The sequence below is a fragment of the Chlorocebus sabaeus genome, chromosome 16 (genome assembly GCF_047675955.1).
Source record: "Chlorocebus sabaeus isolate Y175 chromosome 16, mChlSab1.0.hap1, whole genome shotgun sequence".
Taxonomy (NCBI): domain Eukaryota; kingdom Metazoa; phylum Chordata; class Mammalia; order Primates; family Cercopithecidae; genus Chlorocebus; species Chlorocebus sabaeus.
Window position 1 is genome coordinate 47,966,716 of NC_132919.1, and position 16,256 is coordinate 47,982,971.

General features: G+C 50.2%; 2 protein-coding genes and 1 long non-coding RNA gene across 6 annotated transcripts in view; 1 reads left to right on the plus strand and 2 right to left on the minus strand.

Annotated features, from left to right (window-relative positions):
- The window catches only part of RSAD1 (radical S-adenosyl methionine domain containing 1), a 25,390-nt gene extending 14,096 nt beyond the window's left edge, over window positions 1-11,294 (minus strand). For 2 of the 4 annotated variants that reach the window (XR_005238795.2, XR_005238796.2), the window contains exons 1-10: window positions 10,864-11,294; window positions 10,129-10,262; window positions 9,807-10,011; window positions 7,437-7,802; window positions 7,173-7,236; window positions 6,430-6,577; window positions 6,160-6,214; window positions 5,377-5,480; window positions 5,030-5,179; window positions 2,530-2,631 (exon numbers count right to left, since the gene is read on the minus strand). Coding sequence is in view for 2 of the 4 variants with exons in the window: in XM_008011506.3 (XP_008009697.1) it covers window positions 5,062-5,179; window positions 5,377-5,480; window positions 6,160-6,214; window positions 6,430-6,577; window positions 7,173-7,236; window positions 7,437-7,802; window positions 9,807-10,011; window positions 10,129-10,262; window positions 10,864-10,998 (1,329 nt within the window). In the remaining 2 variants the exon portion in view is untranslated. The other 2 variants (XM_008011506.3, XM_073004954.1) reach the window with 2 other exon arrangements.
- LOC140708659 (uncharacterized) lies at window positions 11,264-14,591 on the plus strand. The gene is made up of 2 exons (XR_012088822.1): window positions 11,264-11,357; window positions 11,906-14,591. It is a non-coding gene; the product is annotated as an uncharacterized lncRNA (long non-coding RNA).
- A 208-nt stretch (window positions 14,592-14,799) lies between these two features.
- Window positions 14,800-16,256, minus strand: part of ACSF2 (acyl-CoA synthetase family member 2) — a 47,853-nt gene continuing 46,396 nt past the window's right edge. Inside the window, exons 13-16 of the mRNA XM_008011508.3 lie at window positions 15,645-15,786; window positions 15,447-15,557; window positions 15,184-15,252; window positions 14,800-14,949 (exon numbers count right to left, since the gene is read on the minus strand). Coding sequence (XP_008009699.1) covers window positions 14,899-14,949; window positions 15,184-15,252; window positions 15,447-15,557; window positions 15,645-15,786 — 373 coding nt within the window. The 3' untranslated portion in view covers window positions 14,800-14,898. The remainder of the gene's footprint in view (window positions 14,950-15,183; window positions 15,253-15,446; window positions 15,558-15,644; window positions 15,787-16,256) is intronic.

A 16,256-nucleotide genomic window follows, 5' to 3' on the forward strand; every position in this document is an offset into this window, starting at 1 on the left:
AGAGAAAGAAAGGGAAGGGGCCGGGCAGGGTGGCTCACGCCTGTAATCCCAACACTGCGGGAGGCCGAGGCAGGCGGATCACCTGAGGTCAGGAGTTCAAGGCCAGCCTGGCCATGGTGAAACTCCATCTCTACTAAAAATACAAAAAATTAGCTGGGCGTGGTGGTGCGCGCCTGTAATCCCAGCCACTCAGGAAGCTGAGGCAGGAGAATCGCTTGAACCCGGGAGGCAGAGGTTGCAGTGAGCGGAGATCGTGCCATTGCACAGCAGCCTGGGCAACAAGAGTGAAACTCCGTCTCAAAAAAAAAAAAAGAAAGAAAGAAAAGGAAGGAAGGAAGGAGAAAAGAAATGAAACGAAACTGGGAAAACAACATCTTTTGGCATAACCATGCATCAGTACGCTATGGAGCCACACTGTGATCCCAATACTGAAAAATTGGATCCAGATATAAATTTACCATGGAAAGACACTCAGTACATATTACATAAGACAAGAAAGCTACAAAGCAAGATGTGTATTGTCCCATTTTTGTAAGATTGTGTATCTAAATACATTCATTTGTGTATCAGAAATTCTGCTAAGATACACACCAGAATCTTAACAATAGCTAATCTTTGAATGGTGGGATTACAAACTGAATCAGGCAGTTAGTCTCAATTATGGTGCGGCAACAACTGGAAAGTCTACTGGTCTACAATGGCAGGGGCTAATTTCTCTCTACCGTTTGTGTCTATTGTGGCCGGCTGCTCTGACCATCTTCTTCACCCTGGGACCTAGGCTGACTAAACAGTCTCCATGTGAACATTGCAGGTCACTGCAACAGCTGATGGACCACCCACCGGCTCTTATAACCAGTGCCAGGCACGTTTCATGGCCCTTCCAGGTTCAACAAGGTAGGTGTATATAATCCTCCCCAGGCCCTCAGGTGAGGCTCAAGCCAAAGAGGGGAAGCAAATATTTTGGACATAATACAATCTATCACACAGTGATTTCATTCTATTATTTAAAGTTCTTTTCTTTGCAGAAGGGGGTGAGAGGAGAGGTGAGTGGTCTCATGGGCATGATGCCAGCTACAAGGGGCTGGAGAGCTGATGTGGGAGGATCACTTAGCCTAGGAGTTTGAGGCTGCAGTGAGTTGCGATCCTAACATTGCACTCCAGCCTGGGGGACACAGTGAGACCCTCACCCTCCCTGCCCCCAAATTTGAGAGGTCTGGACTTTGCCTAATTTAAGAGGCAGACCACCTGACCTTGACCTACAGCAAGGAGAAAACAATGATGGGACAGAAAGTTCTGGATGCTCAGAAGTGTTATGCCAGGCCTTCTACTTACTGCTTATAGGACTTGAGTCGAGTTAGAGAGCCTCCATGAATGTCCCTATCTAAGATGGAAATGAAAAGACCTGTCCTGTCGACCTCATACTGCTCGACAGCAGGGAGGGGTGGCTCAGGTGGAAGGCTTTCAAATGATCAGTGCTCTACCTGCACGCAGAAGGTTTGGTGCTTCAAGCTGTAACCACATACCCACATGTACTACACATCCCCAACTTCATCACCAGAGGGGGTTGTTCACCCCTTTTACTTGCGTCCATGTAGGGCAGGTGAAAAGATGACAACCCAGGTCCCACTATGGGGGAGGAGAAGCCCCCGATGGATGAGCCATGGAAGGGCTGGGATGTGAAATGAAGGCCGCCCTTCCCACTTTGTCATGGGACACTGGAAAGAGCCGTGTCCCCCTTTCCTCCTGCCCCCAGTCTCCTGGGATGGAAGGCAAAAAATGATTGTAATCGGGGTTCCCAAAAGGGAATGATCATTAGGGCCATCTATGAGCGTTGAAAAACTAGATTCCAGGGCTTCAACTCCAGGAGCTTCTGATTCATCTGGTCAAGGAAAGCCTAGACTGAGTCACAGAAGGTGATCTGTGCCACCCCCACTTGGCCCTGGCTCCTACCCAACTCCTCTGCACAGGCCTCATGAGGTGTCCTGGCAGGGAGGGCCCGGACATCTCAGGTGGCACGAGCCCTGGCAGCTGGGAGAAACCTGAGTGGTCCCAGGTTATCTGATGGTGCACCTGCCTCAGCCCCGTGCTGGCTTCTTGAATGTCAAGATCAGGCGAAGTCTCAGGAAGCAGCTCCCTGAGCAGCACAGGTCATCCCACAGGCTGCCCCAGGGCCAGGCTTTCCAGGACAGCAGGGCCAATGGAGGTGGTAAGAAAAGGGTATTCTCCTGTCCTGCTCCTAGTCCCTCTAAACTAAACATGCTCCTGGCTCCCACGACCTGCCTGCACACCTTGACTGACAAGCCTGGAATTAATCTCTTTACACATCTGTCAACATGGCAGTGAGTGCCTCGAGGGCCAGGACAGGTCTTGTTCCTCCCTGCATGCCCAGTGCAGTCCCTGGCACACCATTTGTGCTTGCTTAATATTTCATGAATAAAGGAGAGGTAGTAACACTTACCATGTTACCACAGGGTCAAGGAAGGACTGATATTCACACCCACTGGGCACATGGGAAGCGCACGTGCTTACCTGAGAGGTGGGGAGGCCCCATTCTTAGTCACTCAGCTAGAGGCTGAGCTTAGCATGCCTCATTTGGCAGTGGTACTGGATTACTTCTGGCATCATGGTACCCTATGACATAAGGTATGAAACTTATGGAGCCTCTTCCCAGGAAAATGCCCCTCCCCACTCCCTCTGTCTCACACATATAACATACAACTTCCAGGTTAAGAGTATCACCCCTTCACCAGGCACAATGACTCACATCTATATCCCAGCACTTTGGGAGGCCAAGGTGGGAGGGTCACTTGAGCCCAGGAGTTTGAGACCAGCCTGGGAAACATAGGGAGACCCTATCTCTACAAAAACTTAAACAATTAGCCAGGCATGGTGGTGCACACCTGTAGTCTCAGCTACTTGGGAGGCTGAGGTGGAGGATCACTTGAACCTGAAAGGTCACAACTGCAGTGAGCTGTGGTCATACCATGGCATTCCAGCTTCAGTGACAGTGAGGCCCTGTCTCAAAAAAAAAAAAAAAAATTCAGCCCTTTTAAAACTGAAAAGCTCTTTTTTAATGGAGAAAGGCTACAATTATCTATGATTGTATGTAGTTAATGAATTTATTTATTTATTTATTTTAAGACAGAGTCTCACTGTCACAGGCTGGAGTGCAGTGGCATAATCTCAGCTCACTGCAACCTCCGCCTCCCTGGTTCAAGTGATTTTCCTGCCTCAGCCTCTCAAGTAGCTGGGACTACAGGTGCGTGCCACCATGCCCGGCTAATTTTTGTATTTTTGGGGGGTGGGGGGGTAGAGAAGGGGTTTTGCCATGTTGGCTAGGCAGGTCTTGAACTCTTGACCCCAAATGATCCACCTGCCTCGGCCTCACAAAGTGCTGGGATTACAGGCGTGAGTCACTGTGCCTGGACTGATGTCTACAACTTTTAAATTACTCAGAAAAAAAAATTATACACACATATTTATCTAAAGATGAAGTAAGTGTGGCCAAAAATTAACAATTGATCAATCTATAGCTTGACCACGAAGTCAGGAAACATTTTATTTTTTGGAGACAGTCTTGCCATGTTGCCTAGGCTGGTCTCAAACTCGTGGGCTCAAGTGAGTCTCCCGTCTTGGCCTCCCAAAGTGCTGGGATTATAGGCATGAGCCACCCCGTCTGGCCTACCATATTTTTCAATAGATTGAAGATGTTCTTGATGGCATTATGAATATTTGCCTATTTCCAGACTTTACGGATACATAATAGACAAAGGATATATAGCCTCCATTGAACTATTCTTTCATCTTTTCTGTAGGTCTGAAATCCTTCAAAATAAAATGTAGTGAGTGGGGAAAGGAATCTCAGCCCTAGGCTAAGCTTCTAGTTCCGAAATCAGGATTCCACACTCTAGGAAAGAGCTCAGACAAAGGAGAGGACCATAGTCAAGGCAGGCTCCAGATGTGTTTATTAGGCTATTGAATAGAACCATGTGACCATTTCTGTAGGTAAAAGGACAAAGGAGAATTACAAACACTTTGGGTCTTTCCCGAATTCTCTCCCCTTTCTTTGGGCAACTCCACCCATCTTCACTCTCAAAGGAAAGGCACAGGGGGAAGGAAGTGGGTGAGGGGACTCAGGAGAGTCTGTGTGGCTCCTACCACCCCAAACTTATTCTGGTTTCCTGAAGAGGCAAGGCTTGCTCTGATCTTTTCCAGTTCTCAGAGTCCAGCAGGCCACTGTGCTGGACACATCCATGTGGATCCATGGATCCACCAACATACATCAGTCCTTCTGTGTTCTCTCCTGCATGGTAGAGGCTGGAAGCCTAAGAACTATATTCCTCAGAATTTCCTGCCAGCCAAGATTTGCTTTAAAGTCCACTAATGAGAGGCACTTCTAGAAACCATGATTCCTTTTCCAGCAATAGCAGACAGTAGGCATGAGTTTTGGAGCATCTTCTGAGCATTTTCCTGTACATCATCTGCTTTTGTGCAGCTGGAAGCTAAGACCATCAGCAGGAGTTTTCTGTGCCTCCTGCACGTTGCTGATTTCTGACAGTTGCTACAGGTTTTCTCCAATTTTCACTTCTCTATCCCTTTCAGTGGTTTTATAAATACTTCATTCCTATAGTAGATCCCTTCCTGCTTATATTAATAATACCTAGAGGGGACATGGTTTTCCTGACTCATCCAGCTGTCGTAGGACCTTACTCCAAAGTAAGGAAGGCTTCTCTTGGGGAGGTAATTTCCTGTAGAAAGATTTCCAAACACTGTTCATTATTTAATGCCAAAAAGGTAAACAGAAGCTGATGTGGGTGGTAAGCAATTCCCAGCCATGGAACACATGCTGGCCTGTGAGTCCTGAGATGCTGAATGGGATGCCAGTTCCCCGACCAGAAATGTCCTCCCATCTACCTCACTGCTGCCATTCCCCTGGGGATGCCAGGGGACAATGACCACATGGAGCAGAGATGGCACCTGACAATGGAGAACAGATATCTGAAGTACCAACCCAGCTCTCAAAACCCACCTGGCGTTACCCTGGAACACACGAACATTTGGTCATCCTCCTGGCACAGGGGAGGGGGTTCTCTGCTGCCAGGCCTCTTGGAGCTGAGGCAGGAGGGTCAGCAAGAGAGAGTCCAGCACAGCCAGACCCTCCCAGGAACACCGAAGACCCCTGGAAAACCAAGAGGCCTGAAGGTGACTACTTCATCTTACCAATTTCAAGCCATCCCCCAGCAGGGCCAAGCCCCCAGCACCCGCAGGCCCCTCCTTACCAGTCAGTCTTTCTCACTTCTCCTGGGTCTGTGGAGAGCTGTAGTCAGGGCTCCCTGGGATGCCTCAGCCCCCTCTGCCTGGCACCCCCCAACATACCTGTGATCCAGCTGCAGTAGGCCCTGCTCCAGCAGCTCCTGCACCTCCTTGTTTGCTCCAAACACATCACACAGGGTCAGCTGGGGCTCAAACTGCTGCCAGTGCTGGGGAAGCCAGAGGGTCAGAGGCGGGGAGCTGGCCTGGCTACTCTGGGCCACGTAGTTGGGGTGTGGAGAGAGGTGGGGGAGGGTCCAGCCCAGCATGGAGATCTCAGCAGCTGACATGCATGAAACCAGAACCAGGCCAATGGGCCAGCAGGGAGGAGGGTACCTTCACTCCTATTCCACTGAGGCTGGAACCCAGCTTCCAGCCAGGCCAGGCCTTCCTCTATTCCTCCTCTCTTCCCTCCCCTCTCAGCCAGCTCCAGCCAGGGCTTTATGGCTCTGACTTTATCCAGAGAAGCTCTGGGTTTGCTTAATCATTAGCTACTGTGCTTCCTATGAGAGGTTTCAGTGCTCCTTAAAAACAAGTGGAAACCTTTTATCTATCTATTGCTTCACAGAGCTCAGAAAATTGAGGCTGAGAGAGGTGAAAGGATTTGTGTCCAAGGTTGCAGTAAAATGGGGGCTGGAACTTGGGTCTCTGCAGCCCTGGTCTCGGGTTCTTAGCTATGCACCACTGCTCACTGCTTCTGCCCATCAGGCCTCAGCTGGACCCGGGCCCCACTTCTAGCTGCCAATCTCACAGAAATTGGAGGTGTATGTGTGTCGGGGGGTGAAGGCAGGGGGCACTGATTCCGCAAGACTTAGGAGGGAGTTGTGTGCAAGAATCCCAACTCCTTACCTGGTGAGTGATCCCCACATCGGTGCGTAAACCCAGGGCCAAAACTTCCTCCAGCCTCAAAGAAAAATCATCAAGGAGTCTTAGAGAGGAGGCCTGTGCACCTCCCATTCTCCAAATTCCTCACTGGGATGCATTTAGAGGTTAACAGGGACCCTACAGTATGTGGCAGGGCAGGGGCCAGGGCAAGGCAGGAAATAAAAGATGTACAAATAGAGGTGGTCCTGGGGTGTGGGGACCCTGGGGGAGAGCCCTGTGCCCTTGGATGCTCACAGCTCCAGCCTGCCCAGGGGAACACGCTTCCGGGTGCCATGGCCGAACATCATCACCTCCTTCATCCAGTTGTCAGGCTCCAGTGTCTGGATTCGAGCCTCCCGGGTGTGGCTTCCAGCCCCCTGGGGCATAAATCGCCCATGGGCCCCTGACAACATCAACAACCATCCCCACATTAATGGCTGTTAATACTATGTGCTTACCAGATTTAAATCATGTGCTTCCTAGAGCAACTGCCTCTAACACACTGGAAATGTAAATTCTTCTTATTTTTTTTTTTGAGATGGTATCTCACTATGCTGCCCAGGCTGGTCTTGGACCCCTGGGGTCAAGCGATCTTCCCAGCTCAGCTTCCCAAGTAGCTCGGATTAGAGGCACGTGACACCAGGTCCTTTTCTCTTTTTTCTTTTTAAATCATCTATCCCAAAATGCCAAGACATATAAATTCTTAGGCTGTCCTCCAGCCCTGTCCAGTTGGAAATTCTGGAGGTGGGGCCCAGCAGCCTGGGTTTTAACAAGCCCTCCAAGAGATTCTCACACACACTAAAGGCTGAGAACCGCAGTGCAAGGTGCAACATTAAGCCCCTTATAATTCATGCTCAACAGTTCTATAGGGAGGTATTATTTTTTGCCACATTTTACATATGAGAAAATAGAGGCTTGGAGAGGTTAATATGGCCCAAGATCACACAGCCACAACACTCCTCTCCTGAGTCATTCTTTCTGTAGTTCACAGGACTCACCAGGCCCAATGCCAAGGTACTGACCACACTGCCAGTAAGTCCAATTGTGGGTACTGAGCGCCCCCTGCGGGGAGGGAGGAAATAGTGCAGAGTGAAGAGGGTGGGTCTAGTTTCTGCTTAGGTAAGGGGCCCCAGGTTAGAATGTCCCACCATCTCAGGCCTGAGAGCACCCAGTCAGGATCCTTCTCTTCAGAAGGTCACAATGCCCCGGTCACACTGCAGTCTGCTCATCCTCCACCTCCAGCCACCAGCCCCAGAACTTACATTCCGGGCAAAGTTGGAGACCTCATACTGGCGGAAGCCAGCCTCCCGAAGGACAGCCCGGCCCCTCTGGTACATCTCAGCTGCGAGCTCCGGGTCAGGGGCTGGAAGGACACCCTGCTGCACCTGGGCGAAGAGTGCGGTGCCCCGCTCCAGGGACAGCTGGTAGAGGGAGAGGTGGTCGTCACAGTGGTGCAGCAGTTCCTGTAGCTGCCCAAGCCACGGCCCCACCTCCTGGGCCGGCAGCCCCAGCATGAAGTCCACAGACACGCGCCCGGGAAAGAGGCGCCGGGCCTCTGCCAGCGTCCACAGAGCATCGCGGGCTGAGTGCGTCCGTCCCAGCAGCCGGAGCTCAGTGTTATCTAGGGACTGGGAAAAGAGGGTGGGTGTCAGCATACCAGCAGCTCAGAGAGAGAAAAGAACGCTCCACCCCATTGTAGACACAGAAACAGGGAGAACGCAGCATGTGGCAGGCAGCTGGAAGACAGGAGCTGGAAGGCTGGCACCAAGAGCTGCCATTCACAGAAGGGTTGCTATGTGCCAAGCACCTTTATGTAGTGTCTAATTTAATCTTTGTAACCTTCTTTGTAACCCTCCAATATTAGTTCTATTTTACAGATGAGAAAACTGAGGTTCAGAGGTGTTAAGCAACTTGCCCAAGGCCATACAGTTGCAAAGTTCGACCTGGAATTTAGGACCGTCCGACTCCAAAATCAACAGTCTTTATTTACTTTACTTTTCATTTTTAAATAATTCTAGCCTATAGAAAAGTTGAAAGAAAATCACACACAAAAAACCTTCATCTAGATTCACCATTTGTCCAGATTTCTTTTTAAACATACATACATGTGATTATGCTGAATCATAGTAAGTTATAAACCAGCACTGTCCAAAAGAACTTTCTGCAATGGTGGAAATGTTCAGTATCTGTATTGTCCAATATGAAAGGTAGTAGCCACATGTGGTTATTTAAATTTAAGCGAATTAAACTTAACTTACCACATTTCAAATGCTCACTAGTCTGTGGCTAGTGGCCACTATATTGAATAGCAGTTATAGATATTATACTCCCTAATCTCTAAATACTTAGGTGTGTATTTCCTAAAGAACAAGGACACTCTCTTACATAACCGCAATCCAATTGCAGAGTTCAGGGAACACAACACCATTACATAATACACTGTCATATTCAAATTTGGCTAATGGTCCCAATAACATCTACTGTAGTAATTTCCTCCTTCCTCCCCAGTCAGGGGCCACACATTGTATTCAGCTGTCTCTTTTGTCTCCTTTAGATTCTCAGCCTTTGTCTCTCATGACATTGACATTTTTGAAGAATACAGGCCAGTTGTTTAAAATGCATAATTTAATGAATGTAAATAAATTATGTATGATTATAATTATTATTTAAATGAATTATTTAAAATGAATAATTTCTAGAGATTGGCTGTATAACACTGCTTATAGTTAACAGTGCTGTACATTTAAAAATCTGTTAAGAGGGTAGATCTCATGCTGTCTGTTTTTACCACAATAATTTTGTAAAAGTCTCTTAATTCAGGGTTTTCTGATGTTTCCTCACAATTAGATTCAAGATATGCACTTTGGGGTAAGCATATCTTAGAAGTGATGTGTTTCTCTCAGTATATCCCATCAGAACAAAGCCCACAACCCAGAAGTCCTATGGAAATATCAGAGCTCAACCTGAGAGGACTAGGTTTCTCCCCACTTAAAAACCTTCAATGGCTACCTATCATTACTAGGACAAAACCCAGACTCCCTAGTAGACATCAAAGGTTTTGGACTTTACCTTGCAGCCTTGTCTCCAGCCTCTCCAGTCACAAGCAATGACTCACAGCTCCCCCAAAACATGCCAGGCTCTTCCATGTCCTGTGTCGTTTCCCCCACGCCCCCTCACCTGGTGAACTCCTCTTCATTCAAACATCATCTCCTCCAGAAAAGTTTCAGTGATTTCATCAGTGACCTCCCTTCAGGCTGTACTCTGGAAGCCTTTTATAGAGATCTCCTTTACAGGTGGCATTTACCATGCTGCAATAATCTGGCTACATGTCTGCATCCCCCATGTCTCCAGTCATGTAGCAAATCCTTTTTGACTACCTACTATGTGCCAGGCACTATGGTGGGTGCTTGAAATAGAAAAGCCACACCTGATCCTTTCTCATGAAGTTTGTGGTCTATGACAGCAGCAGACAATTAAGGAGTTACAAAAGTGTCACACTAGGCCCTACTGTGTCCCTGGCACCCAGAATGTGCTCAATCAATGTCTGTCCAATGAATGAATGTGACCAAAGAGGAGATACCAATGAAGGGCAGGGTGCACTGGGATGGGCTGGGCTGGGTGCCATGGGTTACCTGGAGGCCTATGGACAACCTGTTGACCCCTGCTGCCCCAAACTCTGCCAGTCTGGAGCCTGGAGTTGAAGTGGGATTAGCCTCCAATGTGACTTCCGAGTCTGCAGGCAGGTGGGCTGTCTGTGCCACAGCCTCCAGGACAGCAGCCACCGTGTGGGGACTGGCTAGACTGGGAGTCCCCCCACCAAAGAACACAGACTCCACCCTGGGGAAAGAGGATGGAGAAATGAGACCTGGGGGAGCCCTCAGGGATGCCTGCACCTATCCCCTACCACTCCTCCAAATAATTCCCAAAATGCTGCCTACAGCCCCCACTACCCACCGTTGCACCCCGCTGAGCCGCAGCAGCGTCTGCGCTTCGGTCACCAGACACTTCTGCATGGCAGCCTCCTCTACGCCGCGAGGGATGTACTTGTTGAAGTTACAGTAACTGCAGCGCTTCTCGCAGTAAGGCCACTGGGAGCAGTGGGTGCAGATGCACGGTGAGAGCTGCCCTGGCCACTTCCAGGGTTTAGTGGCACACATCCCCAACCCCATCCCCACCCCCATCCCGAGGTCCTTCCACAGTAGCTAGGACATCTAAGCCACCCAACTCCCCAAGGCAGTCGCACTGGGGTTATTATATCCACTTCAATGTGAGAAAACTGAGGCTCACTCCTTTGTTAAACGCTGACTCTTCCAACCAGCAGACGTCAGGAAGGAACTCAATCCAAGTTCTTTCTGGGATCAAAGAATTTTCATACAATTTTCCTACGGGTCATTTTCCCAGCTACCGAATCAGAACACTGCTCTTAAAAAACATTTGTCTTGCTAAGAGGTTGTGAAATTTGAACCATTTGGTCAGTCACCGAGCTGGTGAGAAGCAGAGACTTCAGGTTTCTGTACCAAGTCATTTCCCTGCCAAGGCACCGGGTCCCATCCCAGACCTCGTACGGGGGCACGGAAACACGGCAGGCGGGTTCATAGAGTGACAAGCCGCCACCTCGGTTTTGGACCGCCACGGTCACGGCCAACGCTGCGGCCACACACCGCGGGCTCCGCCCCCGCCCTTACTCACGTGTACGTAAAGCGCCGCGCGCCGGCCCGCAGGCTCAGGACTCGGGGACCCTCCTGCGCCCTCCACGCGGCGGCGCCTCTGGGCCGCTCTGGCTGCTGCCGCCCAGCCACGGGCCCGGGCGCCGGGGAGCGCCATGGCGCCCAGCGCGACGCGGGGCACAGACCCGAGTAAGAGACGCGCGCAGGGCTCACTGTGAGTCCGGAGCCGGCGGAAGGAAGAGGGGCTGCGTGACCGCGCGCCGAGAGGGCCCGGGCCCGGGGCTGCGGCGCCACCTGTCGGGCGCCCGGGCGCTCACCGCGGCCGCCTGTCGGTTCTTTACCCAGTCCGCGGGGCGGGCTGCCTGCCTTTTGGCACCGTGTGCCCGGGCGAGTTCCCGGACCCATCCAGGAGCTCTTAGTTCAGTCAATTCCTTGACATTTGACGTGCCTGGCTTAGAACTGGGCGCTGGGGACATCTAGGTGCACAAAGCCAGGTTGCATTCTGACAAGAGAGAGGTAAGCCAACCGGCCAGGACAGGCAAGGCTTAATTAATTCCTTGCCTGCTGGACACCAGAGCCGTGCGCCCAGTGCTGTGAGGTCATCTGTTATAAGAGTGTGGGAGTCAGTAAGGGAGAAGAGGCACTTGGGCTGGATCTTTCTTTTAATTTCATTTAAAAATATTTGGGAGAGTCTTGAACTCCTTGGCCTCAAGCGATCCTGCTGCCTCAGTATCGGAGTAACCAAGGATTGTACTGGCATGAGCCACCACCAGGGCTATGCGCTGGATCTTGGAGGAGCAGAAAATCCCAGGGGCAATTGGCTTGGCCGGGAGAGAAGACTGTTTTGGGTCAGGGCAACCCAAGCATCTGGAGGTGTATGTGCTGGGAGGACAGTCAGATGGTGTGTGCAGGAGAGACAGCACAGGGGAAGGCCTGGGGAAGCAGGCACCTGAAGAACCGTCCCACAAAGCAGAAACATCATGGGCTTCAGAGGCAGGCGGTGCAGGACAGTTCTCCCAGTGGCCTTGAACTGACCTGGTTCTCCCCTCCTTTCTTGCTTGTAGTTCTCGAGAATAACTGTAGATGCCTGTAATCCCAGCACTTTGGAGGCCGAGGCGGGCAGATCACTTGAGATCACAAGTTCAAGACCAGCCTACCCAACATGCTGAAACCCCGTCTCTACCAAAAATACAAAAATTATCCAGGCGTGGTGGTGGCCACCTGTAATCCCAGCTACACAGGAGGCTGAGCAGGGAGAATCCCTCGAACCTGGGAGGCAGAGGTTGCAGTGAGCTGAGACAATGCCACTGCACTCCAGCCTGCGTGACGAAGCAAGACTCTGTCTCAATGAATAAATAAATAAAACTGTAGAGTGTGCAGAGAATGCAACATCCTGAAGGAAGGAAGGTCTGGCCAGCACAGCCATGCTCTGTTCCAGTCCCCCTAGAAAAAGGATGTCCTTCAGCACTTCAGCCCAACATGTCACATGGCCTCAGGGTATAAAACCCAGGGCGGAAGCTGGGCGAGGTGGCTCACTCCTGTAATACCAGCACTTTGGGAGTCCGATGAGGGCAGATCACAATGTCAGGAGATTGAGACCACCCTGGCTAACACAGTGAAACCCCAGCTCTACTAAAAATACAAAAAACTAGCCAGGCGTGGTGGTGCGCACCTGTAGTCCCAGCTACCCGGGAGGCTGAGGCCGGAGAATTGCTTGAACCTGGGAGGCCGAAGTTGCAGTGAGCCCAGATCGTGCCACTGCACTCCAGCCTGGGAGACAGAGTGAGACTCTGTATCAAACAAACAAACAAAAAACAGGGCAGGCTGGTTTCTGGGGTCCCTCACTTCAGTACAAGTCTGGCTGGCTGGGCGTGTTGGCACACACCTGTTATTGCAACACTTTGGGAGGCCGAGGCGGGTGGATCACCTGAGGTCAGAAGTTCAAGACTAGCCTGGCCAACATGGCGAACCTCTTGTCTCTACTAAAAAAAATAAAATAAAAAAATAGCTGGACATGGTAGTGCATGCCTATAATCTCAGCTATTAGGGAGGCTGAGGCAGGAAAATTGCTTGAATCACAGTGTTCACACCACTGCACTCCAGCCTCGGTAAAAGAGCGAGACTCCATCTCAAAACAAACAAACCAACAAAAAAAAAAGTCGGGCATGCGCAGATGACAGTGCATCCCCCATCTGCCTCAGCAGTTTTCCTGAGCCTTAGGGGTCCAGCTCCAAATAAATCCCAGCCTTCTGTTGTCCCTTACTGCCTACCTATAAGTAATAAACACACTGCATGTCCCTTGTGTTTACCTCACTGGACTCAGCGTTATGTAACTTGTGGGTGTTCACCTCACTGGACTTTGACAAGTTGGTAACCAGTGTGCAGTGAACCTGCTTAACAGACAGCTGGGTTCTGATCCAGCTGTGCGACCTTGAGCAAGATACTGAACCTCCCTGAGTTTCTGTTCGGTCATTCGTGAAGTGGGACCAATGGCTACTTGATAGGATTGTTGGGAAGATTTGGAGACAAAATAATGTGAAAATACCTAGCCTAGAGACTGGTACTGAAAGTACCTTAAACCTATGTTCATTTCTGAAAAAGTTAAGAGGAGGCTGCTGCTGCTTTGTGCAGGCATGCTGGGAGGTAAGGGGGCAGGCACACTGGGAGGTAAGGGGGCAGGCACCCTGGGAGGTAAGGGGGCAGGCATGCTGGGAGGTAAGGGGCCAGGCATGCTGGGAGATAAGGGGGCAGGCAGGAGGCAAGTTTCCATTCCTGTGAGCTGGGAACCTATGTGCCTTTTGGAACTCAGCTGTTTTTATTTCTTGGGTCAAGGTACAACCCGCTTTATCTGGCCCTGCCTACTAGGGATGCCCCAGGTTCACCAATCAAAACAAATAAAAAATAAAAATGAGGCTGGTTGGGGAGGAAGGGGGCTGGGGATGGGAGATAATAGTTAAAGAGTATGGGGTTTCTTTCTTAGGTGATGACAATGTTTAAAAGTGACTGTGGTGATAGTTATACATATTTGTGAATATACTAAAGACCACTGAATTCTATACTTTAAATGGTGGATTGTCCCAGCACTTTTAGAGACTGAGGTAGGAGGATTGCTTGAGCCCAGGAGTTCTAGACCAGACTGGGCAAAATAGCAAGATCCTGTCTCTACAAAAAGATGTTTAAAAACTAGTTAGACATGGTGGCACGGTTCCTACAGTCCCAGCTACTCAGGAGGCTGAAGTGGGAGGACTGCTTGAGCCAAGGAGTGTGAGGCTGCAGTAAGCTATGATCATGTCACTGCACTCCAGCACGGGTGACAGAATGAGATGCTGTCTCTAAAAAACGGGGGAGGGGTGAGTGAACTGGATAGTATGTGAATTATATCTCAATCAAGCCATTATATATATATAAAAGAATACTTCTTGCTAGACTAATCTGGCAACAATGTGAAAAAGAATTAAATTAGAGTATATTAAAAATAAAAAATTGGGGCCAGGCACAGTGGCTCATGCCTGTAATCCCAGCACTTTGGGAGGCTGAGGCAGGCAGATTGCTTGAGGTCAGGAGTTTGAGGACCAGCCTGGCCAACATGGTGAAACCTCGCCTCTGCTAAAAATACAAAAATTAGTTGGGGGTAGTGGTGGGTACCTGTAATCCCAGCTACATGGGAGGGTGAGGCAGGAGAATCACTTGAATCTGGGAGGCAGAGGTTGCGTGAGCTGAGATTGCACCACTATACTCCTGCCTGGGTGACTCCGTCTCAAAAAACAACAACAAAAATGGGTTGGTATCTCAAAGGGTTACCAAGGGTGAGGGTTAAATTAGGTAGATAATCCACATCAAGGTGCTCTGCACTCTCAATGACAAGGAATAGGAGGTCTGAAAGTGCTAGTTTCCCTCAGTGTCTTCCCTTCTCCATCCCACAGGAGCTGCCAAGAGAGCCCACCAGCAAGAGGCCAAAGAAAACAGAAGCTCTTTATGCCAAATCACAAGGACAGACAAGGGGAGTATGGAGGATGGACAGGAGGAGGGCCTGGGCAGACCCTTCCTCCCTCTTTATTCACAGATTTAGATGTCGTTCCATCTGCTCTCGAAGTTTGAATTTCTGGATCTAGAGGAAAGAAAAAGGAGTTAGGGTGACCAACTGTCTTTGTATGCCCAAGAATAAGGGGTTTCTCAGGCTTTTAGTGCCAAAACAGGGAAAGTCCCCAGGCAAACCAGGATTAGGTGACTTGGTCACCCTACTGCCAGCCTCTCCACACCCATTGCTGAAGCAAACAGAGGTGGGGCCCCATGGGACCCCAGAGCCCAGGCTGCCCTCCCCAGTCTCCTTCACCTTACACACCTTTCCTGAAGTGGTGAGGGGGTAGTTTGTGACGAACACGATGTACCTCGGAATCTTGAAGTGAGAGATCTGCAGACCAGAGGGAGGGAGGTAAGGCGTGAGGCTGGGCAAGCTCACAGGGGTATGGGAAGGGGACCAGGGGCTGGCTTGGCCGGGAGTCAGCTTCGTCGAGGGCAGAGCAACCCCCACCCCAGGCTGGTTGGCAGAGGAGCGGGCGAACAAAGAACCAAGCAGCATCAGCTTGGTTGGGCGGAGGCTCCCACCTTCCCTTTGCAGAAAGCTTTCATCTCCTCCGCCGTGGTCTCCTCCCCGTCCTTCAGCCGAATGCAGGCACAAATCTCTTCCCCCATCCGATCGTCCTTCACTCCCACGACCTTCCAGGGCCAGGGAAAAGTATCAGACATCACCTTGTTCATGTGTGTTTCCTGTTTCTGGGGGCTCACCTGAGCCGGGTGCCTCACCTGCACTTCCTGCACCTTTGGGTGCGTGTGAAAGAAGTCCTCGAGCTCTGCGGGGTAGATGTTCTCACCACCCCGGATGATCATATCCTTAGAGCGGCCCACAATCTTGCAGAAGCCCTGTTCATTCATTGTGGCGATATCTCTGTAAGGAAAGCCCAGGGGCGACCTGTCGCCTCTGCCTTGTTCACTCACTTGCTTGCTCACTCCTGAAACATTTATTGACCACCTACTGTGTGTCTTCCACTGCTCTAGACTCTGGGAGACATAGCAGGAACAAGACACAGTCTCTGGAATTAATAGTCTAGTAAGGGGAGAGGAGGCAGACAAATACAAACCAATACCTATAACATATTCTCTCTCTCTCTCTCTCAACATATCTATACATATGCTTTTCACGACTGGCTTCTTTCGGGGTCTCAACTCAAATGTTTCCTGGCATCTTCTCTGTCCACTCAGTCTAAGGGAAGCTCCCCTCCCCACCACAGCCACTCTCTCTCCTATAACCTTATTTTATTTTCTTGGTGTTTTTTGTTTGTTTGTTTGTTTTTGAGATGGAGTCTTGCTCTGTCGTACAGGCTGGAGTGCAGTGGCACGTTCTCAGTTCACTGCAAC